At 33.1% G+C, this 26,136-nt stretch overlaps 2 protein-coding genes across 4 annotated transcripts in view; one reads left to right on the top strand and one right to left on the bottom strand.

Moving 5' to 3' along the window:
* Positions 1 to 26,136, top strand: part of LOC101900048 (transcription factor AP-2-epsilon) — a 405,339-nt gene that overhangs the window by 348,151 nt on the left and 31,052 nt on the right. For 2 of the 3 annotated variants that reach the window (XM_005188417.4, XM_005188416.4), the window contains exon 1: positions 8,432 to 9,324. The exons of the other annotated variant lie outside the window; for it this stretch is intronic. In XM_005188417.4, the coding sequence (XP_005188474.1) occupies positions 9,268 to 9,324 (57 nt within the window). In that variant the 5' untranslated portion in view covers positions 8,432 to 9,267. Of the gene's footprint in view, positions 1 to 8,431; positions 9,325 to 26,136 lie in introns of those variants that run through there. 3 annotated transcript variants of the gene reach the window in all.
* LOC101895836 (uncharacterized) overlaps positions 6,822 to 26,136 on the bottom strand; it is a 180,340-nt gene continuing 161,025 nt past the window's right edge. Inside the window, exon 6 of the mRNA XM_059129116.1 lies at positions 6,822 to 6,835. The gene's annotated coding sequence lies outside the window, so the exon portion shown is untranslated. The remainder of the gene's footprint in view (positions 6,836 to 26,136) is intronic.

Here is a 26,136-nt window from a genome sequence, read left to right as displayed (position 1 = left end):
TCCGGAACATGTTGACCATGCTTTGAAGATGACCATCGATCACAAGACATACCTCAAGTTAAAATCGGTCGATTTTTAGGTACACACCTCACAAGATTACAAAATTTTAAGGTAATCTTATTTGCTTTGTTCCACAACCTGCAAGAATCGACTACTTTTGCAATTTTGTTCGATATCATAAAGGGAAAATCGGTTATCGTAGTAAAAAATTGTACATTCTTGCAGTTCTGAAACAGAGTAAAAGATATTGGTATTTATTGTTATAACATGAAAACAATCCTTAAAAAGTTTACAAGAAAACCAGTGCAAACAGCACGAGTCGCATTAAATTTCTCCGCTGATTTTCCTTGAGGACAACTGCTTGCTGAGAATAATCATTATTAATTATTTAGAATCCCTCGGCTGAAATGTCGCAAAAGTGGTGGTAGAACGATTTTATTTGCATGTAGCTATGTATTTAAGAACAAGGCGTATGTGAATATGTATTTGTTCGAATTCATCTACATTAGTTTAATATTTACTTAGGATAAAAAACATGACAAAGACCACATCTGACAATTGACGACGCAGAATGAATTCTGGGCATTCATTTATATTGTCTGATTCTGTATATATGTAGGTAAGTATGCACGTGTATGCGTAATATCGTGAAGCAATTTAGTGCTTATGTAAAACAGAAAGAAAACAGCCATAGCATCGAATTGTGTGATTGCCTGAAATCTAGCCATTAGCGAGAGCCTCCTCCCTTAAGGGCATGCCTTGGATGTTATTTTGCCTGGGTGCTTCTTGTGCAGTAAAAATTGTTCGGTAGCACGAACAAACGACGAACTAGCGAACGACTGTGCGCCTTTTGTCAACAAATGCTGGCACAATTTTGTGTTTGGTCCAACCCATTGGTATGTAATCTGAAAGGGAGGTGTGGCCTGTGAATAAAAAAATAAATGGCTGCGAGAGTACAGAGTACACAATAGCAAGAAAAGATACGATACTCACACAGTAACATAATATTCAGTGAAAAGAGCCACAACATAGACGTACAGTTTAAGAGTAAAAATAAAGACACTCTCTTAAATGAATGGGTATACAAAGTTGTTGTTTCAGGTTTAACGATTTTTAAATCTTCGCGGTCAACCAGTACCATTCTTAAAATCAAGAGGAGTTTTAAAAAAGTTTAATGGCTATATAAACATACTTTCAAAATGAGAAATTAGTGTCCAATTTCCGTCTATTAGCTTTAGAAGCCTTTATTAGCTGTAGAAGGGAGATAAGATATGCTGGTCCACTTTTCCAGGTACCCACACACAAAAGTCAGCAGTTATAACAGCAATATTGGTCTACTCTTTTTTGCAGATCCCATAAAACGTAACATTAGCGCACGATTTGCTGAAAACTTCGCACATGCCAATATACCACATCATATTAAATAAAATGTGAAGATTGGATATATCGATTAAAATCCTTGTTGGTGGAGTCCATGATTAACACTACAATATACGAAAACTAAGGTCATAACAATTTATGTCATATCCTAACTTACAATAATCAGACTGTCACCTTGTCACCAACATAGATTTAATTTTTTACTTCTATTGTAAATTTAATGATTTGGTTCAGCCAGAGTGTTACTGATAGTTTTCTACATTATTCAAATAATGTAAGTTTTGTCTCCACAAATTTCGTCATAATATTGTCCAACAATACTTCAGCAATGATATGAAGTAGAGATTAAATGCAAACAATTGTATATATCGAATCTCTAACCATGACAGAATTACAGAAGGTAGAACAAAGCTACCGCCTAAATACAATTTTTCCGTATTCTTTTTGTATATATGTGTGAACCGTTTTGAATAAAAGTGAAAATAATTTAAATTAATTTCATATATAAAGACAACAAAAATTCATATTTTGAGATAAAATAATTTTGCCCTATTATCCAGGATTCAATTTTATGAAGAAACTCCAATATTCCATTCAAGTTTTGTGGGTTTTGCCCAATATAATACATTTTGTGAAAAAATGCTAAATAAAATTGTTGTATGCTTAAAAAGTCTATTTGACATAATATCTCTTAGTTTCCTTTGGAGTTAAGCAACTTTTCTGTTGCTTACCTGACGCATTTAAGTTGTTTTTGTAAAATATTGTAGGAAAAAACAGAGGAATATATAAATTCAGGTCATTGTGTCTGTTGTGAAGACTAAAACGGGAACTACCTTAAGAACTAAAGCAACATCACAAACTTAAATGGTTTTACCGATTCACAAATCTTAATTATTTCTATGAGATAAAATGTAAAGATTGGAACATTGGATTCCCATTAATGGAATACAACGCCAATGGGTCCAGAATGAGTTGTGAAGTTTTTTCTTGTCACGTATAATATACTTTGACAAATTAAATTTTGTACCAAATTCCGTCACTTATTCAAAATTTCATTGTAACCAATCATATATATCGTGTTTGGTCTACAAAATACATGAAGTGGGCTCAAAATTTATATGGGAGCTTTATAAAAACCTGAACTGATTTCAATCTAATTTGGCAAATTTATTTTTGTACCGATTTCCATTACCCATTCTAATTCCGATCAATAGATATGTGCATTCAAAAACTACATTTTCTGGAGGTACCTCCGATTCTGAAGATATATCTCTAGTTATATAGCCTATGTTTCTTTCAGGCGATGCTGTAGTATATATGGAAATTTTCAGGAAAATTTGTTTAGCAGTTTTTGAGTCTATAAATTACAAATAAACATCATCGGTTTATACTACTCCCATGTAACCGCTCAACTCAATAATTATCATTAAGTAGTGCTTATAAACATTTACATGTCATTTGGAATTTCCGAGCTCATTTTTAAGGATTTCCTTTGGTCCACATCGAACTTACTTTGTCATTCAGTTTGTGACACAAATGCCCAAAGTATGTACAATACAATGTCGATTAAATTATGTCCGACATATTTACGCTGTGTCTTGAAACTTTGCACAGTCTTTCATATTATTACTAGGATGATAAACAAATATATATATTTTCATACGAAAGTTGTAGAACCACGTTTCGATAGTAACCCCATTTTAGTTACTTTAAATGTCTTAGCCGTTTCTTCCAACTGAAGGGATAACAACTGCACAATTTAGGAAAGGACACAATTTCACACTTACCTTCATATTCTACTCTAATTTGATTCTCTACACTCTTTCAATCCAAATTAAAAAAAAAAAAAAACAAGTAAGCAAAGGCTATAGTCGTGCGGGGACGACCATGTGATACCCTTCAACACTACAATGTTAGAAGCCCCCTTATGCCCAATTGGAAGATTTCGTTCTTGAAATAATGTCAATAATAATGTTCCTGTCCTGAAACCTCTTCTGATGCGAAATTCCGTGTCAATTAGTATTCTATTGTGGTCTATAGAGCGGCTACAAAATTATAAAAATTTAATTTTTTTAGTCCATTTGAACTTGAACTTGAATGTACATCTTAAGAATAATAGGCTTTAATTCAGACACCCCATGCAAAATGTCGTGAGGATCAGACGATAATTGGGACATGCATATAAAACGTAGTATTGAGATAAAATATATCTCAAAAATTGAACAAATGGAACAAAAGATATTCGCTATTTTATTTTCCGCGATTTTCTTGGATGTTATCCTTTTCTGGCAAGAGACCATTCCAAATTGATGGGAATTGTGTAATTCGGCCCAGCGGTTCTTGACTTAAAATCTATTCTTTAACATATATATTGTACCTACACAATATATATACCAAATCCCATTTCTTGGCTATCAGTATCACTTTAATGGTCAGAAGTGACCTTTTAATGTATTTGTGATTTGGCTGGGATTAAAAATATTCGCGGTTTAGTGGAAATATTTTCTTACAGAAAAAATAGGGTCTGTTTTACCCGCTAAATATTGTCCGATGACCGCCCAAATTCTAAATTCTAACTCCATGTCAATTTCCACGTCGATTAGTTCATAATTGCGGCCTACAGAGCAACTGAAAAATCAGGAAAATTCTATTCTGACCCTAATCTCGCCTCCATTTTCAATTTCGTGAGGTTCGGGCCATAATTGCGAACTGAAGCGTGATTACAAATGAACATGGACAGACAGACGGACATTTATAGCTATATCGACTCAGCTCGGCGAGATAGGAAGATATATATATATATATATATATATATATATATATATATATATATATATATATATATATATATATATATATATATATACATACATTTTTTGCGTTTTTTAAGGTTTTAACTTTTTCTGCCAAGAGGCCATTCCGAACTGTTGTGAGTTGTCAAAACATTCTAGCCCTTCTTTTCTTTTATATTTTAAATTAATAAAGATTTTGTAACATAGTTTACTTTAAATCGCCCTCAGAGTTGTAATGCAACTCATCTCTCAGCATAAGAACGCATGAATGAAAATTAAATTTAAAATGAATTATGCAAATTTTAAGTAGAAAAGATGAGCTTTCTTCTTCATTCTATTTCAGTACAAGTCTAAAAAAGGGGGAAAAATTTTTCGTCTGGGCTATAAGATGGAATTGTTGGTTTTCCTCGTGAACCCGAAAAGGCGAAACTCGCTTGGCGAAACTTGCTTGGAAGTCGTGATAGGTACCTCAAAACATGTATGGTGAACCTATATCCCTTTTTTTGTGGGAGAAATCGTGCCTGATAAAAACTCAAATTACAGCTGAATCAGTTGGAAATTGAGGCAGAAACCTCCGAAATAGCTTTCATTCACATAGAAGCTTTACCAAATAGGGAACTTGTGTCGAAACCCCGAAATGTTAAGTTACAACTCATTTTATTGGAAACTGTGCCAAATACCCACAAAATGCCGAAATGTCATATTGTAGCTAGTTCTGTTGTAAATTGTTGATGATATCCTCTAAATTCCAAAATCGGAAAACGCTCTTATAAAGGATAAAGTCGTTATACGATTGCTGTTGAATGTTGTGTATTATATGTCAATTTATATTTTTAAACACTACAAAATTTAAGTTTAATTTATCGGAATTCTTTTAAATTTGGTATTTGATGTTCGTAGTTGGTACTACAGCCTATGACAGAAAATTGTCTGTGCAGGTCCACGTTTTATAACCCCCATGGTACCTCCCAATATTCGGTATTTTGACGATTTTAGCTACATTATAAACAGATTTGTTTTTTTTTTTTTTAAGTTTCGAATTTGAATGTTGTAATAGCTTGTGACAAAAGTTGCTTATACCGGTCCACGTCGTCGTATAGACCCTAATATATGGCTACATTCGGTATTTTTAAGATTTTGACAGAATTTTTAACGGATTTTATTTATTTATTTATTACTAGCTGGCCCGGTCCGCGTTGCCGGCCCGTAGTTTTTGTCTATTATGCATATTTGTCAAAGCATAATTATTCACAGATATGACTGATATAAGTGTTCACGTACTGGTCGATTAATTTTTAATTTTTAATCAAATAAGTCTAAAATTTGTAGATATGTTGAAATTTTTGTGTAAGATTTGAAATATGGTAAAATCAGGAGGTTCCTTTATATGGGCCCTACTCCGAAACATCGACCTACATTGAAAACTTGTTCTACCCCTTATAATCAAAGATGACAAATAGAGGCCAAACAAAAACAAAAATATAGCAGAAAAACATAGCATGTCAAACTGAAAAAAAAAAAAAATTCACGTGATTTAAATAAGTAAAAATAGTTTTATTCAACTCATAATTGAGGGCAGACTGATTTCAGAATTGTCAAATATAATTACTATTTTACACCCATTACCGTAAGATGGGAACTAAATTTAATTGTCATTTAAATTGTAAATTGGATACACCATAAATCTATATTTTCATCATAGTATAATTCAATGACGATTCAACAAAAATTCGGTCCCGTGCTACTTTCTTATATTTGTAATTTGTTCATGTTTTCATAATTTATTTCATATAGATGTACATCCCAAATTTACGTTCCCAACCAATAGAATACAAAATTTTCTTTTCTGACCACACATTAGATGTGAAAGTGGACTTGGGGATACTCCAATGTGTGACTTTACTTACGTATGTGGCAATTATCTGTATGATGGCTCCTTACCCCAGGGTAGCATAAATACTTTTTTTAGCCTAATCAATTGATGAATGTGGTCAAGACCAATATGGGCCCTACTCCGAAAATTTTATACGAAGAGGTTCTCTACCCCCTTAGAAACAAAGATGCCAAATAAGTGCCAAAATATGAAAAAAGTGACCAAGACACCAAAAATAGTTTAAATCATACGATGGTTATATAAATATGAGATCGGGTTGTACCCTTATCCGTGAGTTATGATCGATATCATGACCTGCAAAAGCGATTAAAGGTATCTTCAATGTTTGGGAAGAATTTCTGGAAGGTTAGAAATCCTTTTCTTACTAAAAGTCCCATTCGCTCTACTATTTTGCACCCTTTAAATTTGGTATTTTATTGATTGTACTCCCAAAGAATTTTGCATTTTGAGCTCTCATTGGACGGATTATTGTCACATGAAAGAAGTAGGTCAACGCTTTGAAATGAGCCCCATTAGTCTTTTTCGGTCATTTTTGTTTGTTTAAATGTGTGCGCATCTTCCAGCTGAAGCACGATGTAGGCCCTGGAGTTTAAAGGTAGATGTCAGTTAATATCGTATTTCGCACTTATTTCATTTTTTTGTTCACAAAAAATCCACTGAATTCAATATGATATTACAAATTGAGAAAAATTGACAAAAGAAGAATAACAATTTGAAAAAATCTTCAACTTGTTCGCTTTTTCTTACAACAAATGTTTAAAGATCCTTACAGAGCTTGTCAATAGAATGTACTATTATTTTAAAATTCGATTCCATTGAATTTTTTTTTCGATTTTTTCCCGATTTGAGAATTTTTGCAATGAGATCTCTTTTTTCGTGATTTTTTAGCGATTTTGAAAAAGTAATTATCTTTTAACTTTGGCGTGATCGCGTTAAATTATTTCGATATTATCTATTCCGTCTCGCCACCACATAAATCGGTACTACACTTCCATGTAACCCGCCATCAATTTCAGTTCTCAAGAAATCAAGTCAATTAAATAAATTGGTATTAATATTCGAATTCAAAAATAAAATATAAAAAGCACTACAAATGTACATTAGAAAAAAAGTAAGTCAAAATGAAAAAAAAAAAAACATGCAAAATAAAACATTACTATTGTACATTTCAAAAGTCAAAATGAAAATGTTAATATATCACATTTTTACGCGATTTTTTTGTATATTATCCCTTTCGGATAGGAGACAATTCCGAATTTGTATGAATCATTAAAATCAGTTCAGCGGTTCTTAAGTTATAAACCTAGTAACTAACACAACTTTCTTTTATATATATAGATTTTTTTTTTTTTTTTTTTTTTTGAAATAAATTTGTACCAAATTGTGGAGGGTATTCAAAGTTCGGCCCGGCCGAACTTACAGCTTTTTTACTTGTTTCATATTATATTTACATATGTTTATTTCGCATTTAATCAACACAAAGACCCAGTCAAGCAAAAAAAAAATCATTTCAACAGGAGCATGCCAAACAAATGTGGCAATTTCAAAAAACTATTTATTTAACGACTGGCAGGGAATAGCTTATTATTTCAAGGAACAGATATGTTAAATATTTGGAGTGGTGTAGGTTATCATAAATTCGGCGCGTTCGATTTTTGTTCTTGTCATATATTTTCATTACCGCCCAATTTTTTTTTGCATTTTAGGTATCGAAAATCCTAATTGCCCCTAGTGGCATTAAAATAGTGTAATATGTGCACATATTCATAGGCATACATTGTTTAGATTTAGCTCAACGATAGCTGACAATAAGAAAATTTATGTGGACTATTGCAGTGATATACAAATATAAAATAGGTACTCTTAATTAGATGTTGTAAAGTTTAAACATACACTCTAACGATTGTTTCTCTTATTCTCTGTCATGAAACATCGAATAACAGACATATGCGGATAGTTTCAAGAATTGTTTCTCTATTTCGTTCTTTAGCTAATTTCGACCCAAATTTCTCTTCAGAATTTCTCTTTCATCATTTTTCCCTTCTACGGAGTAATATATAACAGTGCTCTTTAAACATTAAAGTTAAGAGAGTGTAACCAAGCCAACTATGCATACGACTATTCTCATCCTTAAAAGATGTAAAACTACCACCAATCTGAAACCCATGCTGATGCTGATTTACAGTGTGAGGGTAGGTGTAGGCTTGTTTATTATGTCTTACCAGCCCAAATTTTTGCCTTGTACATTTGTGTGAGTAACTTTCGGCAGTTACCTGAATAAGTGTGAGTGTTCGGTAGTCAGCAAACAAATCAAGCAGCCTTCGCTTACATACCCTAAAGGTTTTAGCGTCCAACCAGAAAACTAAGCTTCAGTCGAAAACTACCGTCTGTGGCTGCGCAAGGGCATTTCGGTCTCGGGTCGTATCGTCGTCATCGCATCGCATGTGTCTGCTGTGTTTTTGAATCAGTGAAATAAAATCAAACGATACATAACAAAAACAGCAACTGAAAATAAAACAATCAACCAAAAATAGTACTGTAAAGACTGACTAAAAGCCCTCTTGGCATAAGTAAGGAATACGTCGCAATCTTACTTGTCACGAGACCAAAATAAACAAATTCGTGTATTCCTCTATAATATGCCGAAGGAAATGAAGCTGACATAAAATAATAACATAAACAAAAAATATTAACTCACACCCGCTTTCAATTAACCTTGAAAAGGACTCACAAACGCATAGAAAAAAGAATTCGAAATTATACGTAGTAAAAAATCAAAATTTTTATTTGTTTAACTACGGCCCCAGTATACACGAAGTTGCCTTAAACATTTTCAATTTCCGTCACAATTAGTAAATGAAACAAAATATATGCAACCATAACATTTTAGTTAACCAAAACAAAGAGAGTACCTGTTAATTCTGCTCCTACCAAGTTCAAATAGGAAACCTAAAACAGTAAAAACTTACGTCTTCTAATCCAGTTCGGGTCGCTTAAACCGTTTAGATTGTGACCAAAACAAAAAGAATGTGTCATTGTGATATTTTACATTCGTAAATAAAAATATACAATTGTATTCATATACACACACCATTGTATATATTTTTTAAATAATTAAATCAGCAAACCGGTTTAGTTGCTATCATAGTCTTATAGCAAATAGTTTGAAGATAGCAACAACAGTGCAACATATCAGTATCAATGCACATCCTACACAGAAGCAATGATCATCAATTCGAAGATCAAAAATTTATGATGGTAAGTGAAGGAAGTACACCAACGAAGTTGAGAAGTACACAGACAAACGAACCAAATTATTCCGCGCAAACGTTTTTCATCTGCGATCAAATTGCCATTTCCCGTCGGTACGTCATGAGTTCACGTTAAAATCTACACGTGATATTTAAATAATAATGTTTATTTTGCATTACTTCCCAGACATAAGTTGTAATTAGGAACGATTTCACAAATGATGAATTAAAGGGCATATTAAGTTTACTTTGTTTAAAAAAATCGTACAAAATTCGATTACAATATTTAAGATTTATTTACACAGAAATTAATTAGAACGGGGATGATTGTATTAAAAGTAAGCGAACTCTTGATTAAGTCCATGTTCAAACCACTCTCACTCTCCAGCCAAATTGTCTCAAATAAATAACGGCTTTGCACACTTTTTATACCCTCCACCATACTGTGGAGGGTATATTAACTTTGTCATTCCGTTTGTAACTCCTCGAAATACTCATGTCAGACACAACAAAGTATATATATTCTTGATCAGCGTAAAATTCTAAGTCGATTTAGCGATGTCCGTCTGTCTGTCTGTCCGTCTGTCTGTTGTAATCACGCTATCTTTCGAATGAATTGAGATACAAGGCTAACATTTTGCACACAGGTTTATTTTTACAGTAGGCAGGTTAAGTTCGTAAATGGGCCATGTAGGTCCACGTTTTCATATAGCCCCCTTATAACGGTACCTCCCGATATTCGATATTTTGATGATTTTAGCGACATTATTCACAGGAATTGTTTCAAATTTGGTATTTGAAGTTCGAAATGGATACTACAGCCTAAGACAGAAAATTGTCTGTGCAGGTCCACGTCTTCGTATAGCCTCCCGATATTTTTCCTCCCGATATTTTTTATTTTCATGATTTTAGCGACATTATTAATCGGAATTGTTCAAAATTCATTATTCACAGGAATTGTTTCAAATTTGGTATTTGAAGTTCACAATGGATACTACAGCCTAAGACAGAAAATTGTCTGTTCAGGTCTACGTCTTCGTATATCCCCCATATAACGGTACCTCCCTATATTCGGTATTTTGGTGATTTTAGCGTCTTTATTTACCAAATTTTTTTCAAATTACGCATTTAGAGTTCGTAATGGAAACTCCAGTCTGTGACAAAAAATTGTCTATGCAGGTCTAGGTCTTCGTATAGGCCCCATATACCAGCACCTCCCTATATTCGGTATTTTGACGAGTTTAGGTACAATACTCACCGAAGTTGTTTGAAATGTCGTATTTGAAGTTCGTAATGGATGCTACAGAATATGACAAAAAATTGTCTACGCAGGTTCAGGTCTTCGCACAGCTCCGATATAACGGTACCTCCCTATATTCTATACTTTGATGATTTTAGCTACATTATTCGCGTTTATTTCAAGTTCCGAATTTGAATTTGGTAATGACTCATGACAAATAATGCCTGTGTGGGTCCACGTCGTATAGGCACCAATACAACGGCAATATTCGGTATTTTTAAAATTTTACCAAAATTTTTTCAGGATTTTATTTCCAAATTCGTTCCAAATGGTGGAGGGTATTCAAAGTTCGGCCCGGCCGAACTTACTGCTTTTTAACTTGTTAATATTGGAACATTTTAAGGCTATATAAGAGTCCATCGATCTATGTATGGAATTCAAGAAGTAATAAATTCCAACAAGGTTAAAAGAAATACCAAAATATTTAAAGCTTCGAACATGAAATTGCAAAAAATGTGTCTGTCTTGTGTCTGCCTGAAATACCACAATGACACCTATCCATGTCTATATATTTTTGTATTGTGTGTCATTATGTTTTATTGTTTGCATTTTTGTTGATTATATACTCGAAAACGGATAAACCAATTTTCCTGAATTTTTAAATTTTATTCAGGAATCTATTATGGAATTTAGACTAATAATTTGAAGTTCGAAGTGGGCGTGATACCTTCCAAAAAACCCTTTCTCTTTTCCTTTCCAAACTAATGACCATATCTATTCAAGAATTTGCATACGATACTGTGGAACTTTTACAATGGATCGATCATTTCATTTAGGTCGTGAATGGACCGACTATGAGCTTTCAACATAGTTTTCTCAATCTTTACATGGTTCATAAACAACCACGTTCAGTTTTAGAAGCCAAGGACAATTTATTTAGTCGGGAATGTTTTCATAATTTTGGGTATGGACAAGATACTACGTAATCCTAATGGGTTTGATGAGTAGAATTACCGACCTCGTTCACAGTTTAAAACCCTTATAAGAAACAAATGGACGTATTAGTGGAGATGAACACAACAATGTCCTACGGTCTTTATTGTGTCTATCCATAAATTTGCTTAGGTAATAAAGATTTGGGAATGGAAGAACGTTTCCAAGACATTAGAAAACGGAAGGAATTTGGAGCATCAGAAAATAAAAAAAAAAAACAACCACAAACACGCCTTTATCTAACAGCAAGAACATGTTAGATGCACGAGCACCAAAAACTCATGAACAATAAAAATGCGTCTAGGAAGCAACAAAACGCGGAACTGGGCCAGCTAGTCAATTATATATTTAAATATGTTATTGCTTACAATATTTTAATAGTGAGACGCATAAAATTTAAATATTCTTTTGTCGGTGGTTCACAGACTCTTAAAAGGAAGACACTCTTCTGCTGTGGCGGATAAGCCATATTTTGAAACGATTTTGCCACGGTAGACATTAAAATATTCCGTGTACAATAAAACAAATGTTTGTTTCTTAATTTCTACCATAACTTACTCCTCTTTCCTAGTTAATTTAGAATTAATTTATATATTACTTAATTTATTTATAGCACCTTTAACATTTTAACGAGTAATTAGTTGTCATTTGTTTGCCGCCTCCTTTAGACATCAATAAGTATCTCGTTGTCATTCAGACAGACAACACGATATTAACTATTATTCGATATTCTTCACATTTCTACTCCAGAGTTCTTGTTATGTATTGTTGCTAAATTAGTGTCGAAAATAATGTAGACTTTCTATCATCAAAATAGTGAAACCAATATATTAAACGGAAAATATAAAGTACTAGCTGAACCCGACGCGCTTCGCTACTCCTTTCGCTTTTATATGCATTCAAAATTTTATATATTATTCATATATTTGGTCTTTTTGTTGGTTAAAAAATATAAATAAAACAAATTCAAAAAATTTAAAACCGTTATTATTATAACGCGTGAACATACCAGGAACAGCTGACCATGAGAAAAGCAGGAACATGCTTTGGATTTATTAATTTCATAGCAAATGCCAAGCGTGCCGGAAACTGCAATCTTTTTAATTGAAAGGCATTACTGTTGAAATTAGAGAATTCGAGGTAGCAACATACTTGCCAGTAATAATCATACCCTCAATTAAATTTTTGTATAGTTTTTACACTCTCCACCATAGTATGGAGTGTATATTAAGTTTGTCATTCCGTTTGCAAAACCTCGAAATATACATTATAGACCCCACAAAATATGTATTCTTGATCAGCATAAAATTCTATGTCGCCTTAGCGTCTGTGGAAATCGCTCTAGCTTCCGAACGAAATAAAGTAGGTTGATAAAATTTTACTCAAATGTATATTATGTCTGCAGAACATAATATAATATAAAATGGATCATGTAGGTTCACGTTTTGGTACAGCCCCCATATAATGGTACCTCCCGATATTCGGTACTTTGATGATTTTATAGACATTATTCGCCGGAATTGGTTCAAATTTGGTATTTGAAGTTCGTAATGCATACTACAGCCTATGACAGAAGATTTTCTGTGGAGGTTCACTTCTTCGTATACATTCGGTATTTTTAAGATCCAGAGTCTTCTTTTTGATTGATTGATTTGATTGACGCGTCGAAATTCCTAGATCGATAAAATCTTGGTACTGAAAATGCATTGAACTTATGCGATTTTGTTTGAGCTACGCTCTTTTTGTCAGTTATCGGACTATATGGATTGCAAAATAATGATTGTTGAGTAATTTAGACAAAATTGATTTGTATTCGCTTTTTAAATCTTCTTCATATTCCAGTCTCGAATTGTGGTGGGAATTTTTGGTGCTCCGGTTAACGTAAATTAAGAATGAAACAAAAAATGGATGAATTTGTGTGTTTGGCATCTTGCAGACAAAATTCCACCGCACGCAAGGCACTATGTATGTGTGTCGGAATCGGCGTGCACATATAAATAAGTCTGTGACTGAATGTGGCTAATTCTCATAAATTATTTTTTGGCAACGCATCATGCAACATTTTTCGATGACTTTTTCTACAAATCTGACGATGTTGGTGTGCTACGTAGTAATCATTTTGTGGGCGATGACTTCTGATTATTTTCTGCTCCGTTTTTTTTTTTTGTGCAGTTGTGACTTAGGTTACCGTTTCCCATCGTATTGATTTCTCCGAGTTCAGTCCGAAAGTAGGCTAAACGAAAATTATATGGAGTGGTTGATGTGCTCTCTGACCGAAGTCTGAAGTTTTGCCACATTTTCAGAACAAAGGTAGTAGTATTCTGAGGGATATTCCCGGGAAGTTCTGAAGGCAATCTTATTTGCCCAATATGCAGGTAATTGCGACTTTGATCCTAAATCGACCAACACATCTATGTATTCTATGTGGGGCACATATATATTATATTTATCTTAAAAAAATATTTTTTTTTCCGTTGGGCCCGCTGTAATGGTCGTGGAAGTCATTTCTGGCTACGTTGGTTAGCCAGTTTATACATTTATTGATGGAAAAGATTTCACAAATCTATATATTAGAGCTCATCCCGTCGAGAGTGGAAGAAATATGCAAAATGTTCAGTGTCAGGTAGTGAAATTACATAAATGATATAGCTGAACGACGACTGACATGCCTCCATCAATATCAATCATCGTAAGTATAATGTATAACGGCTGTGCAAAGTTTCAAATATATCTTTTAAATAATGTCATGATTCCAAGGGACGTGCGGTCAGGCAGATGACTTAGTTTAATATTTAGAAAGAATATTTTGTGGTACTACAAACTGATGACAAAATAATGTACCTCCATCTGATGATTGTGGGCATGAAAGAGGAGTTGGAAAATGTGATTAGGTCCTTCTAAGAACATAAAATAGGTCTTTACTAGAAATTAGCTGTTTATTTGTATTTAGAAATTAATACCTGGGAAGGACCAAGAACATAAAATAGGCCTTTATCAGAAATTAGATGTTTGTTTCTATTTAGGAGTTACTACCGATTCAGCGAACGATTCCATCAAACTACAAAAATTATCTAATAAAAAGACAACTTTATACAGAAGTTCATTCGACACTTGATTCACATGCTATGCATAGTGAGCCTTATAGAGGAATGGGTTCAAAAGACTACATCAGTCCGATCTACTGCAGCACGTTATTTTTTAAATAGAAATGAAAATAGTTTACCGAATTTCGGCCAATCTAACAAAAGCTTCAATATTTGCCTTGTTATAGAAAAATGTGGCATACGTTCTTGTAGTATCAGTTTACAATATTAGTGAGGACTTATTCAATGCAAAAATAGCCTTCAACCTATTTACTTCAATGGAAATTTGTTTTTTTTTTACTTTTTGCCGTTATAGGCTTAACTTTAATTCGCAATGATTTTAATAACCGAAGAGGTTGTAAGAGGGAAAAAGGCTTTGATAGCTTCATCAAACAGGCAAGGATACTTCCCAGCAACAGAGAGCCAGATTTCGTCGATTTTTTGCTATTGAAAATGTTTTTCAGAGATGTATCTTCCGATAAATCAATGTGATTAAATTGCTTACCATTCGAGTTTTTTCCTCTCTTCTTTCGGAATAGATAAATAGAAGTTAACAAATGAGCGGCAATTGCAGAAAGTACGTTTATCTCTGGCAGCAATTGGTTTCCTAAGATTACGATTTTTTACGTATTTATATGTTGCAAAAAAAAAACATTTATACGTTTTGAAGTAACACACATTTGCTACCAGCAACTATGAACTATTTTCCACTGTTGGTTTGCAGTGTTGTTATTCATTCAAAATATCTATCTTATATTGAACAAGAAAGTCAACACGGAGAAGAGCCTTTTGGAAAAAATAAACAAACAGTCCTATAAACATTCTTAAACAATTGCGCGAAAATTATAATTTTCCTAATTTAATGAGGGTGGGTTAAATTGGACGGTGCTACCATCAACCACATATTAATATTCAGATTCCTGACGAAGTTTAAATAGAAATAAATGAGGACTTCCAGACATTATTATTAGTTAGCCAGTATTATTAGCTATCAAGATTTATATCTATATCCCAATTGATTCATAAATAACATTAAACAATTGAAAAAGTATTAGTCGGTTTTGCCGACAGATATATACCCTCAGCCAATGTTCCATTATTTAAAAATATTTTGTCTTTTGTTTTGATTGTTCAAACTGTAGACCCTCTATGGAGTATATTCCGAAGAAGCGGGCAATATTGTCCATTTCGTATCAGACCTAAATAAATATGATATAAATATTGCGACGTACCAGGTTTGAACAAAATCGACTGCTTCTTTTACTTTACACGAGATATTTAATAATTTTTAGAAAACTTTGAAATATGCGAGAGGTACCAAATATAGTAGACAGAAGTATTTCATTTTCATACTTCATCTAATACAGATAACACCAGTAAATAAAGGTGAAAAGTCGGGTGGCCCGACTATATGATATCCTACACCACTAGTGTAGTGTAGTTTATATTGGGAATTTATGTGAAGTAGATCATACCTATAACGTACCTATACTCATATCTATACTATATCCAACTCAGAATCGATTTTCAACAAATTTGACGGAGGCTTTTGTACCTCTAGTACCAAATAATATTGCCGTACAGTTCATTATATGACTTCGAAAAGAATTATATTAAAAACAAGTAAGCAAAGGCTATAATCGTACCGGGCCGACCATGTGATACCCTACAACACTAAAATATGTTAGAAGCCCCTTTATGTCCAAATCCATTTAGACATTTAAATTATTTTTAATTTTAAATTATGTCACCGAGCACTGCCCAGATATTAACCTTAGCATTTTGACCAGGGACATTTGCCCAATATTTTGCCACTCCGTCGTGCTGTAAGTTGTTGTGGTCCATTTTATAGCTAAATATAATCCAATGGTCATCCAAAATGCTATAATTCTTCTCTGTCCTTAACTCTCCTTTCAGGCGTGTCGATTTTTTTCTGTTTTTGGTTCATTTGAACCAAATAATAGCCAGCTAGTAAGTGAAATATACATTCCTCTTGTCTGAGTCTCCGCCCCTTCCGTGGGACAGATGGGGCTTTTTATATCCTCCACCTTGAAAAGGAGGGTATTGCGTGCTGGAAATGAATCGAGGAACCTCATTTTGTAACCATTCTTTGGTGGTGCGTGCTGAGTGCGATGGTGTTGAGTCCTGTTGGAATGTCCAAGGTCTGCGGCCAAAATGTTTGCGTACCCTCCAGAATATTTTTGCGATAATACACGGCATTTATTCAGATGCCACGGTTGATTAATACGAGCGAAGAGCGACCATCGGCTGTTATGGCGGCCCACACCATCACCATGACCGGCGCTTGAGTTCTGGTGGCTAACCGAAGGTGCACATTTCAGCTGACATCTTTGGCAAGTAAACACGATCATTTTGTTTGTTTACAAACTGTAGGACAACTAATGTTTTCTCATCGGAGAAACCCAAATTCGGCAGTTCACCACTTTCGGCCAAGCGAAGCAACTCTTTAGCTCTTTTGAGTCTATTTTCTTTCTGTTGCGGTGTAAGTTCTTGCACTTTTTGCAATTTCAATGGCTTTACCCCGAGCTCATTTTCAATATTTGCCGAATGGAATACCGCGATATGTTCAGCTCACGAGCCATTTTTAGGTCACTGCGATGCGGGTTTCGATCAAGTCGCTTCTTTACTTTTCGAACCATTTCTGCTGATGTTGCTGTTTTCTTCCGTGCACTTGACGTCGGGTTACGCTACCAGTATCACGGTAACGAGCGAAGGTACGAGGCACAAAAGATTTATTCACATTTAAATGCTGGAGTGCTCTAACGATAGCCACTTGTAGTTTTCCAGCCAAATAAAAAGAAATCACACTATCACGGTTGAATTCCATCACGAATAACTTTTTTTGTGGAAAATTCTCACCAAAATGCTTTTCTTCGCTTGTAAACAATATAATGAGCTGTCACCGGAATAATTTTAACAGGTGTCTGACGAGTAGTTTGGAAATGATAGCAGTCTGATTTTGGTTTCAGTTTTTTCATCTCACCCTGCATATATTCATTATCATCATAAAATTCTAAGTTGATTTAACGATGTCCGTCTGTCTGTCGTATGACTGTCTGTTGAAATCACGATACAACCCCATATTCAAAATTTAGCAGAATAAATTGTATTGAGATAATAATTTGTGGTAATTAATGAGATATATCTGTCCACGTTTTCGTATAGCCCTCATAAAGCCAACCTTCGAATTTGACCTGCTGCAGATAAAATATAAGCTTGGTGCGAATTTGAAGCTACATCTCATAAGTCGTTAAAAGCTAACATGATTATCACAGACGGACGGACAGATAAAATGGTGGTCACGGAATATTATGTTGATCAAGAATATATACTAGATAAATTTGACTAAAATATAATATCTAAGAAGAAAAACAAGATTCAGGATATCGTTTTACATTTCTCAATGCATAGACATCACTAAAATGAAACCGTGTGGCACGTTAATTCTTTACAATATGCATATGCAATTGAAGTCCCCCTCGGTTTTATTTATATATATATATATATATATATATATATATATATATATATATATATATATATATATATATATATATATATATATATAATAGCTGAAACCGGCGCGCTTCGCTACTCCTTTCGCTTTTATATGCATTCAAAATTTTAAATATGAATACTTGTTGATTAAAAAATATAAATAAAGCAAGTTCAAAAATTTATATCAATATATATATATATATATATATATATATATATATATATATATATATATATATATATATATATATATATATATATATATATATATATATATATATATATATATATATATATATATATATATATATATATATATATATATATATATATATATACATATATATATATATATATGTATATATATAAATATATATATATATATATATATATATATATATATATATATACACTTTCATATACATCTTCATCGAATTTTAATTAGGCATGGTCCTATACTTATAATTATTTGAAAGAATTTTTTTTTAAATCTCAAATTTAAGGAATTTTAAAGGGGCTATATCATTTGAGGGGGGATATATCACAATGTAGACCAACCTTATACATATTTTGTACAAATGATTCCTCATGTAACCCCTAGGACTGTATCAAATTTAAAACTTTATCGTAACCTTTGCGTAGTAAGGGGCAAAATATTTGCGGCCCTTTGTGTATGGTTAAGCTATATAAAATGGACTCTAAAAATGTTAGATCCGGGAACCCCTTTTTTCGGATTTTTATTTACCAACCAAAAAATTTCCTAACCCCAAGATTGTCTGCGTCGCAGTGTAATTACTGACGTAATTTTATGGGTTCGGAAGAATTTTCCGCGCATATGAATACTGTTCATACTATATTTTCAATTCACTCCACTATTTTGTATAGTCCGCATATTACATTGCTTCTTCATATTTCACTGATTGAAGTCCCAATGAATTTTGCACTTTTAATTCTCATGGGATGGATTATTTCCATATCTAATCAAAATCGAAAATTTGGGTATGGCAACCATATAACAGTATGTTAGAACATATGCCAACTTTCTCGATTTTTTCGGTTTTTTTTCTCAATAAGTATTTTTAATTCCAAAAGGCATTCTGAAACAATTCTACAAAATTCTACATTCTACACAAAATTCCATATCATAATAGTCAATTTTTTCTGTTCCGCGATTTTTCTTAACATTTTCTTTCATGACAACGTTTCCAAATAACCAAAAGAAAATTTGAGTGAAATCGGCCCAGTCGTTCTCAACTGATATGGTCCTATACTTTTTTACATTTTTTTAAATATAAATTTAAATAAGTAGATGTAGCCATTTCCTCTGACTCCAAACAGATACCTAGGGTTGGAAGGAGAATCTAGATTACGTGGTATACTAACTGTGGAACAGAAATCTTCATGATTTTGGCAAATAGAAGAATTTTATATAAATCGAAAAATGGGCGCATAATTGGGCGTCACTTTTTCTTTGCATAAAAATCTAAACCTAAATGTTCGTCCTAACATTTAAAAATAAATATCCAAATGTTTCCAGCCGGTCTCAACTGATTACCAACGAACAACAATATATATATATATATATATATATATATATATATATATATATATACCGATTCTGATGCTACATCTCCTGTTACAACTGGGATTTCAAAAATTTATGTAGTCTATGTTACTTTGAGGAAAATCTGTTTAGCAGTTTTGAGCCTATAAATTACAAACAAACAATCAAACATACAAACATTTCCCCTTTTATATATGTAGATATAAAAATATATACTCAATCTGATTTTAAATATTAGAATTTATATTTCCCAACATAGACATCTTTTTAAGTTTTATTACGGCATAAACTAATTCCATTAATATATATGTACCCCGCACGAACATAAGTACAAATACAATTTCTTATGTTTAGGAGTACCGAGTAATTGGCTCGTGCCAAACTCATGTCTTTGCGATTGGTTTTTTGTACGACAGGGATAGTGATATATACAAATGGATGAACGTATATTTGTACGAAATACCTGCATTCCAGTCAGACTCATATCAACATGGACGCAAAGGAATAAACGTGTTAGACGTTGGTCGCTTACTGCCGGTCACTTGCTGATGCAACGTATTCAACATCAATGCTGAAGTCTAAAGACTGTAGATGAAAATCATGGAAGAAACGGATGCAATAATTTTGTTACGGCTTGTTGATACTGGCCTCTCTACATCCATTAAAATATGGCAGAGACAGCATGGACTGCACGCCAGTTTGCAATATAGGTACGATAGTTGTGTTTATGAATGGAGGTTTACTACTTCATTATATTCTTTGCAAAATACATACTAGTGGCATGCAGTCACAACCTTAAGAATAACGTACTGGAGGAGAAGAAATGCATCATTCAATGGAAAACCGAACGCGAGGAAATCAAGTGTAAAGAGCATAAACAAAAATCGATTATCGTTGCAAAAGGCATCTTCATTTCATTACTGTTATGATTTTGTTTTGTATCTAAACCTTAAGCTGTCTTTTCGGACTCATTTAATTTAAAGCTGCTGAGAAAATTGAAAGAGGCCTTCTTTTGTTGTGGCAGCATTGAGATTATTTTTTACAATCCATCTACGACGTTCAGCAAATTGTTGTTTGCCCATTTTATGTCTTACACTCGTTGGTATGAAAGAAAAAATGATCTGCATATTCAAATCATTGAGGCATCCCAATAATCTGTTTGAATATTTTAACCTTAGTGTTGTTCTGGCACATAAAGACTGAAAGCCTTGGCTCGATATCTACACTTACGCACTAAATACAGAATCACTGCGAGTGGGTGCGGAAATCGAGTTAATCGGAAGTTGTTGTTTTCGTTTGTGATTCCAAGTATAATTTTTTGATTAGGTTTTTAAACTTCTTGATGATTAAATGGCAAATTTAAATTAAAATGTTACTTCTTTATCCGTTTGTCATTTAAATTAAAAACATTCGTCCACTTTGCTTTCCAATAAAAATGTTTCTATGTATGTTTGAAAGTATTTAGGTTGCTATTTTATATCTTAAACTTGATCCTATTTAGTTGAAACCATTTTTGAAAGTATAACAAGGCACTACTCCGCTGTAGGCGAGTTTCATATCCCACATTTGAAACAATTCCGTTGAAAAATAAGCTATTATCAATAAATTACCTAGTATTGACAGGTATTATTTATTATATGGATGTTATAGGAAAACATGAAGATATGTTGTCTGTTATGGTGGTTGGTATCTGTTGTGAGAATTACATATCAAATTTGGAGCACTTTTCTGAAAATCATTAAAATACTATGTTTTATAGAACTACCACAAGTTCTACATTTTTAACAAATCTGTTGGAAGTTGGCTGTAATCACTAAAATTCTGAATAACTGAAGGTAAAGTTATATGGAGGGTGTCGAAAAAGTTGGACCAATATAGACACCGTTTTGCCACAGGAGGTACAACCTTACCAAATTTACAACTTAATTTACAACATTTTCGTTAGAAAATGTGCCTTGAATAGGGTCTATACAGAAAAGACGTGGCTCAATTACGAACCTACCTACTGATAAAATACACTTGTATCCAAATTATTTGCCTTAAACCTCATCATTATCATCATCCAACAGACGTCGATGAATCGGCTTAGTATTTAAAGCTGATGCAGAAAATATACACTTTGTGCTTCTTTCGGGGAGTTACAAACGGATTGACAAACGTGTCATATGAACGCCATAGTTTGTCTACCTAATTCTGAGAGCGAACAATGAAGTGCAAATATCAATGAAAACTTGATATTGCAGATTTTTAATATATGGAGTCTTTCTGGGATTTATATATGATGAACAGCATTAAATTATTTCTTCTTGTCTAGGTTCCTTGATTTTATCTTTCCTCACTATCTTATGTATCGTAATTTCATTGCCATATATTCGTTATATATTATTTTTAAATTTACAAAATTTTCATGGATGTAAAACAAAGACTAACTAACTAAAAATCATTTTTGCTCTGTTTTATATAGGTTATATTAAAAAAATAATAGTATGTTAACACACATGCATTTTAATGTAATTGGCAACGCATTTTAGGTTATGGTTTTAAACTTCGCTAACAGAATAATTGTGCGCCATCTATAATTGAAATTATGTCATTCCTTCACTGTGTTTGGTTGTGAAGTCTTTTGTTTTATTCTTTTAACAATCGTTTGCAGTATTATAATTTGTTCTTCATGCACAATTTTTCTACCCTACACTGTGGTCAGGGTATTATATCTTTGTGGATTTGTTTGTAATATTGAGAAGTAAGCTTTCGATGATCTGCATAGAATATTAAGCTCGTCCGATTTTGTATTAATACTAATAAGTCCCACACACCCGTAAAATGCTCACCACAACAACAGCGCCAGCTATCAGATGCAGCAAATAAAAATCTCTGCTAAATTTCATTTTTTCAAATTTGGATATAGCTCCCCTACATATCTTCATCCGATTTCATGTTTATTGGACCTAAAAATATAATAGTATCAGCTCAAATAGGTTGGATTTTGATGAATATTGCCACCGCAAATTTGGTAGAAACCAATTCAGATAAGGACAGATTTCTAGCATATACTGTTTAATTTCGACTTCACGCACTCGAAAACAATTATGGTTGGTATGATTTATTTTTAATAAATTCTTCATAAAAACGTTTATTTATTATGGCTAGCTCTACTAAATGTACAAGGTGGTGTAGGGTATCATAAAGTCGGCCCGCTAGACTTTAAGCCTTTCTTTGATGGTTTGATGATCAGACTTAATCCCTTTATTGTTGTTTTTATAAAAACAACGTTTAGAAGTTATTTTTAAAATAACTTCTGGCGAGAATGTCCCAGACAAAAAACAAGGTAACTGATGAGGATTGGTGGCTCTTTCCGAAACCTAGGTATTCCCTGCCTTACCCCCTGGTGAACATTACCATCGTTCTCCACTAATAAACAAATGTTGTTTTTATAAAAAAAAAACAATAAAGGGATTAAGCCTGACCATTTTGCAACAACAAAATACTATGGTATCCCGAACAAATAAGCCAACACTGATCTATACACGTCTGTATTTATATTTATCGATAAAAAAAATATGTAGTTCCAATTCGTTTGGTCTTTACGAAGTGTTCTTGTAAGAATGAAACTTCATTTTGTATTTTAATTCCACTTTTAACCAGTTCCTGCGCAACTGGAATTAGTTCAATGGTATCACATATTTATAATTATATATGCATTCAAAGCCAAAAATAGTTGAAAGTTAGCTTCATATAAACAACACTGAGTCTGGCAAAAAGTCATGACATTTTCTTCATTTCATTAAAATAAATATTTTCGCAGTACTTGAACGAAATTTGGAAGTCAAAATACTTTTAATGACGACTGATCAGTTCTAAAGTGGAAAAAATTTCACATTTCTGATTCCAAACTTATAAAAATACACACAATTAGAAATATATAGAAACTCGCAAACCTGTACATTGATAAGTTTGCGCGTATGTGCTTCAGAAGTGGGTATGGAACTATTTGAATAACTCTTATGGCTGTTCGACAGCTTTAATGGCTCGAATAAAAACAAAAATAGAAATACGGGAGTATTGACCACAGTGTAAATTCTTTAATTTCGGCATATTCATTCCAAACAATAGAATTGAAAAATCATGAATTATCCACCATTTCGTACAAAAGGCAAGGGAACAAAAGTACAAATATGTGAAGTTGATTATATATGTATAAGTGTAAAGTATCAGTAAGTATATTTAAAACAAAACAAGCACATATGCAGACACGGCTACAAGTGCCAATAGTGTTTCAGTCGAGTGGAAGGGTCAACATTAAATTTCAAAAGCTCAGCAGCTCCACAAACGTGAGGTACCAATATTGGGCGCAGTAGCTGCGACGTTGATTTTGACATCAATACACACTTATTTTAAATAAGAAACGCCGTCGCCACCATCACCGCCAACAAAACAAATCAAAATCTTCGAAATCACAAATCAAATTAATAAATATCATACTTACGGTTCGGCCTGCCGTACTATAGTCTAATATCGAAGTCGGCGTGCGTTTTAAACACACGAAACGCAAGACGATCAAGAGAAAAAAGAATCGATAGAATGAATCAAATTGTTGACCTAACTGTGTGAGTTAGCCAGGCAGCCGGCTGGGTGATGCTGGATGATATGCGATACTACCGTGTACAGTAATTATGTGCCCAAGACTGTGTTACTCCGAATCTATAATATATTAAGTTTTTTTTTTTTGTTTTTACATATATATATATATTTTTTTTTAAATTATACAAGCGCCCAGCGTCTATGCAAACATAGAAAAAATACCAGCGATGTATACGGGAACAAATCTATGCCTGGAAAACCAGTTTCTGTTTTGATAAATATTTTATTTGATGTTGGTAAATGACAAGATAATCCAAAGTAATCAATCAAAATTATTAGAATTCGTAAGTCGCAATCAAGTCGAATCTGTTTGTGTGATGGTGCGTGTCCAGCTCATAGGCCACATTTAGAACGGTTTAAGTCTTGTTTGTTGGTTTTGGTTTATTTTGGATTCTCTTGCTCTTACTGTTGCCGTCTAGCTTTACGAACAAAAAAACAATTATGAATCTATTGATGGCTTAGCTGTGCTTCTGCCATAGGACAGTTTTGTTGGTTGTTTCTTTATCAAAAATAATGTAATACTTATAGGCATACACAAAACACCAAATATACTGAATCTTGACATTTTGGATATAATTTCGCTCATTTTCTGCTTACAAATAATGTTCGGCACAGGTCTAATATTTGGAATAGATCCAATATAAAGGTAACTTTGGATTTATTTTGTGCCCTCTTCTGGCACTCATTGCCATACTTACTTAAATGTTTCATACTATTAGATAGATTATAGGCTAAGATCTTAAAAATATCGAATATAGCCGTTATATTGAGGTCTATACAACGTGGACCTACATAGGCATTGTTTGTTATAAGCCATTACCATATTCACATTCGAAACTTGAAATAAACGTGGAATAATGTAGCTAAAATCATCAAAATACCGAATATAGGGAGGTACCGTTACGAATACCTGGACCCGCATAGGCAATTTTCTTTCACAAGCTGTAGTAACTGTTAGGAACTTTAAATACGAATTTTGAAACAAATACGGTGAATAATGCAGCTAAAATCATCAACATACCGAATATAGGGAAATACACACATTTGAGTAAAATTTTATCAACCTACTTCAGTTCTTACGGAAGCTAAAGTGGTTTCTACAGACGGGCAGACAGACAGGCGGACATCGTTAAATCGACATAGAATTTTATCGTGACCAAGTATATATATTTACTTTGTGGAGTCTAAAATGTATATTTCTAGGTGTTACAAACGGAATGACAAAATTAATATACCTTCCATACTATGGTGCAAATGTATTATAATGAAAAATGCAATTTTAATATTCTCTTAAACAATCTATTTCCCAAATTCTTCCTGCAATCACTTGCAAACTTCATTCTTTTTCTCTTTGTGCAAACAATTTTAAATATGTTTATTTTGGAATTTGGTAGACTATTTGTTTTGTTTTTTAGGGAAAAAAGTAGCAAAAAGGGGAAAATATGTCCTTATTCGGGTCATTTTCTTGTTCATTAAAAAATACAATATATTTGCGTGCATTGTTTTTATGGCTGACAAATGGTTGTGTTTTGATTGCTTCCAAGTATTTGTATGAATTCCGCCTGCCTATGTTTCATCGTTTTCTTGCAAGAGAAAATAAAACTACCTTATTATAGAAAGAAGTTGGTGGACAATTCCTACAAAAAGAGTAACCAAAAATTGGCTACTTTTGGGCAATACAATGACCATAAAAATTGTGTATCGTTTTGAGCAATAACAATTTTATACTTTCGGTATTCAGTATGCTATGAGGTTCTAAAAATCCTGCAGTATTTCGCT

Source organism: Musca domestica, unplaced genomic scaffold (genome assembly GCF_030504385.1).
Source record: "Musca domestica strain aabys unplaced genomic scaffold, Musca_domestica.polishedcontigs.V.1.1 6, whole genome shotgun sequence".
NCBI classification, from domain to species: domain Eukaryota; kingdom Metazoa; phylum Arthropoda; class Insecta; order Diptera; family Muscidae; genus Musca; species Musca domestica.
The sequence above is the reverse complement of the archived record's forward strand: the minus strand, read 5'-3'. Positions and strand labels throughout refer to the sequence as shown.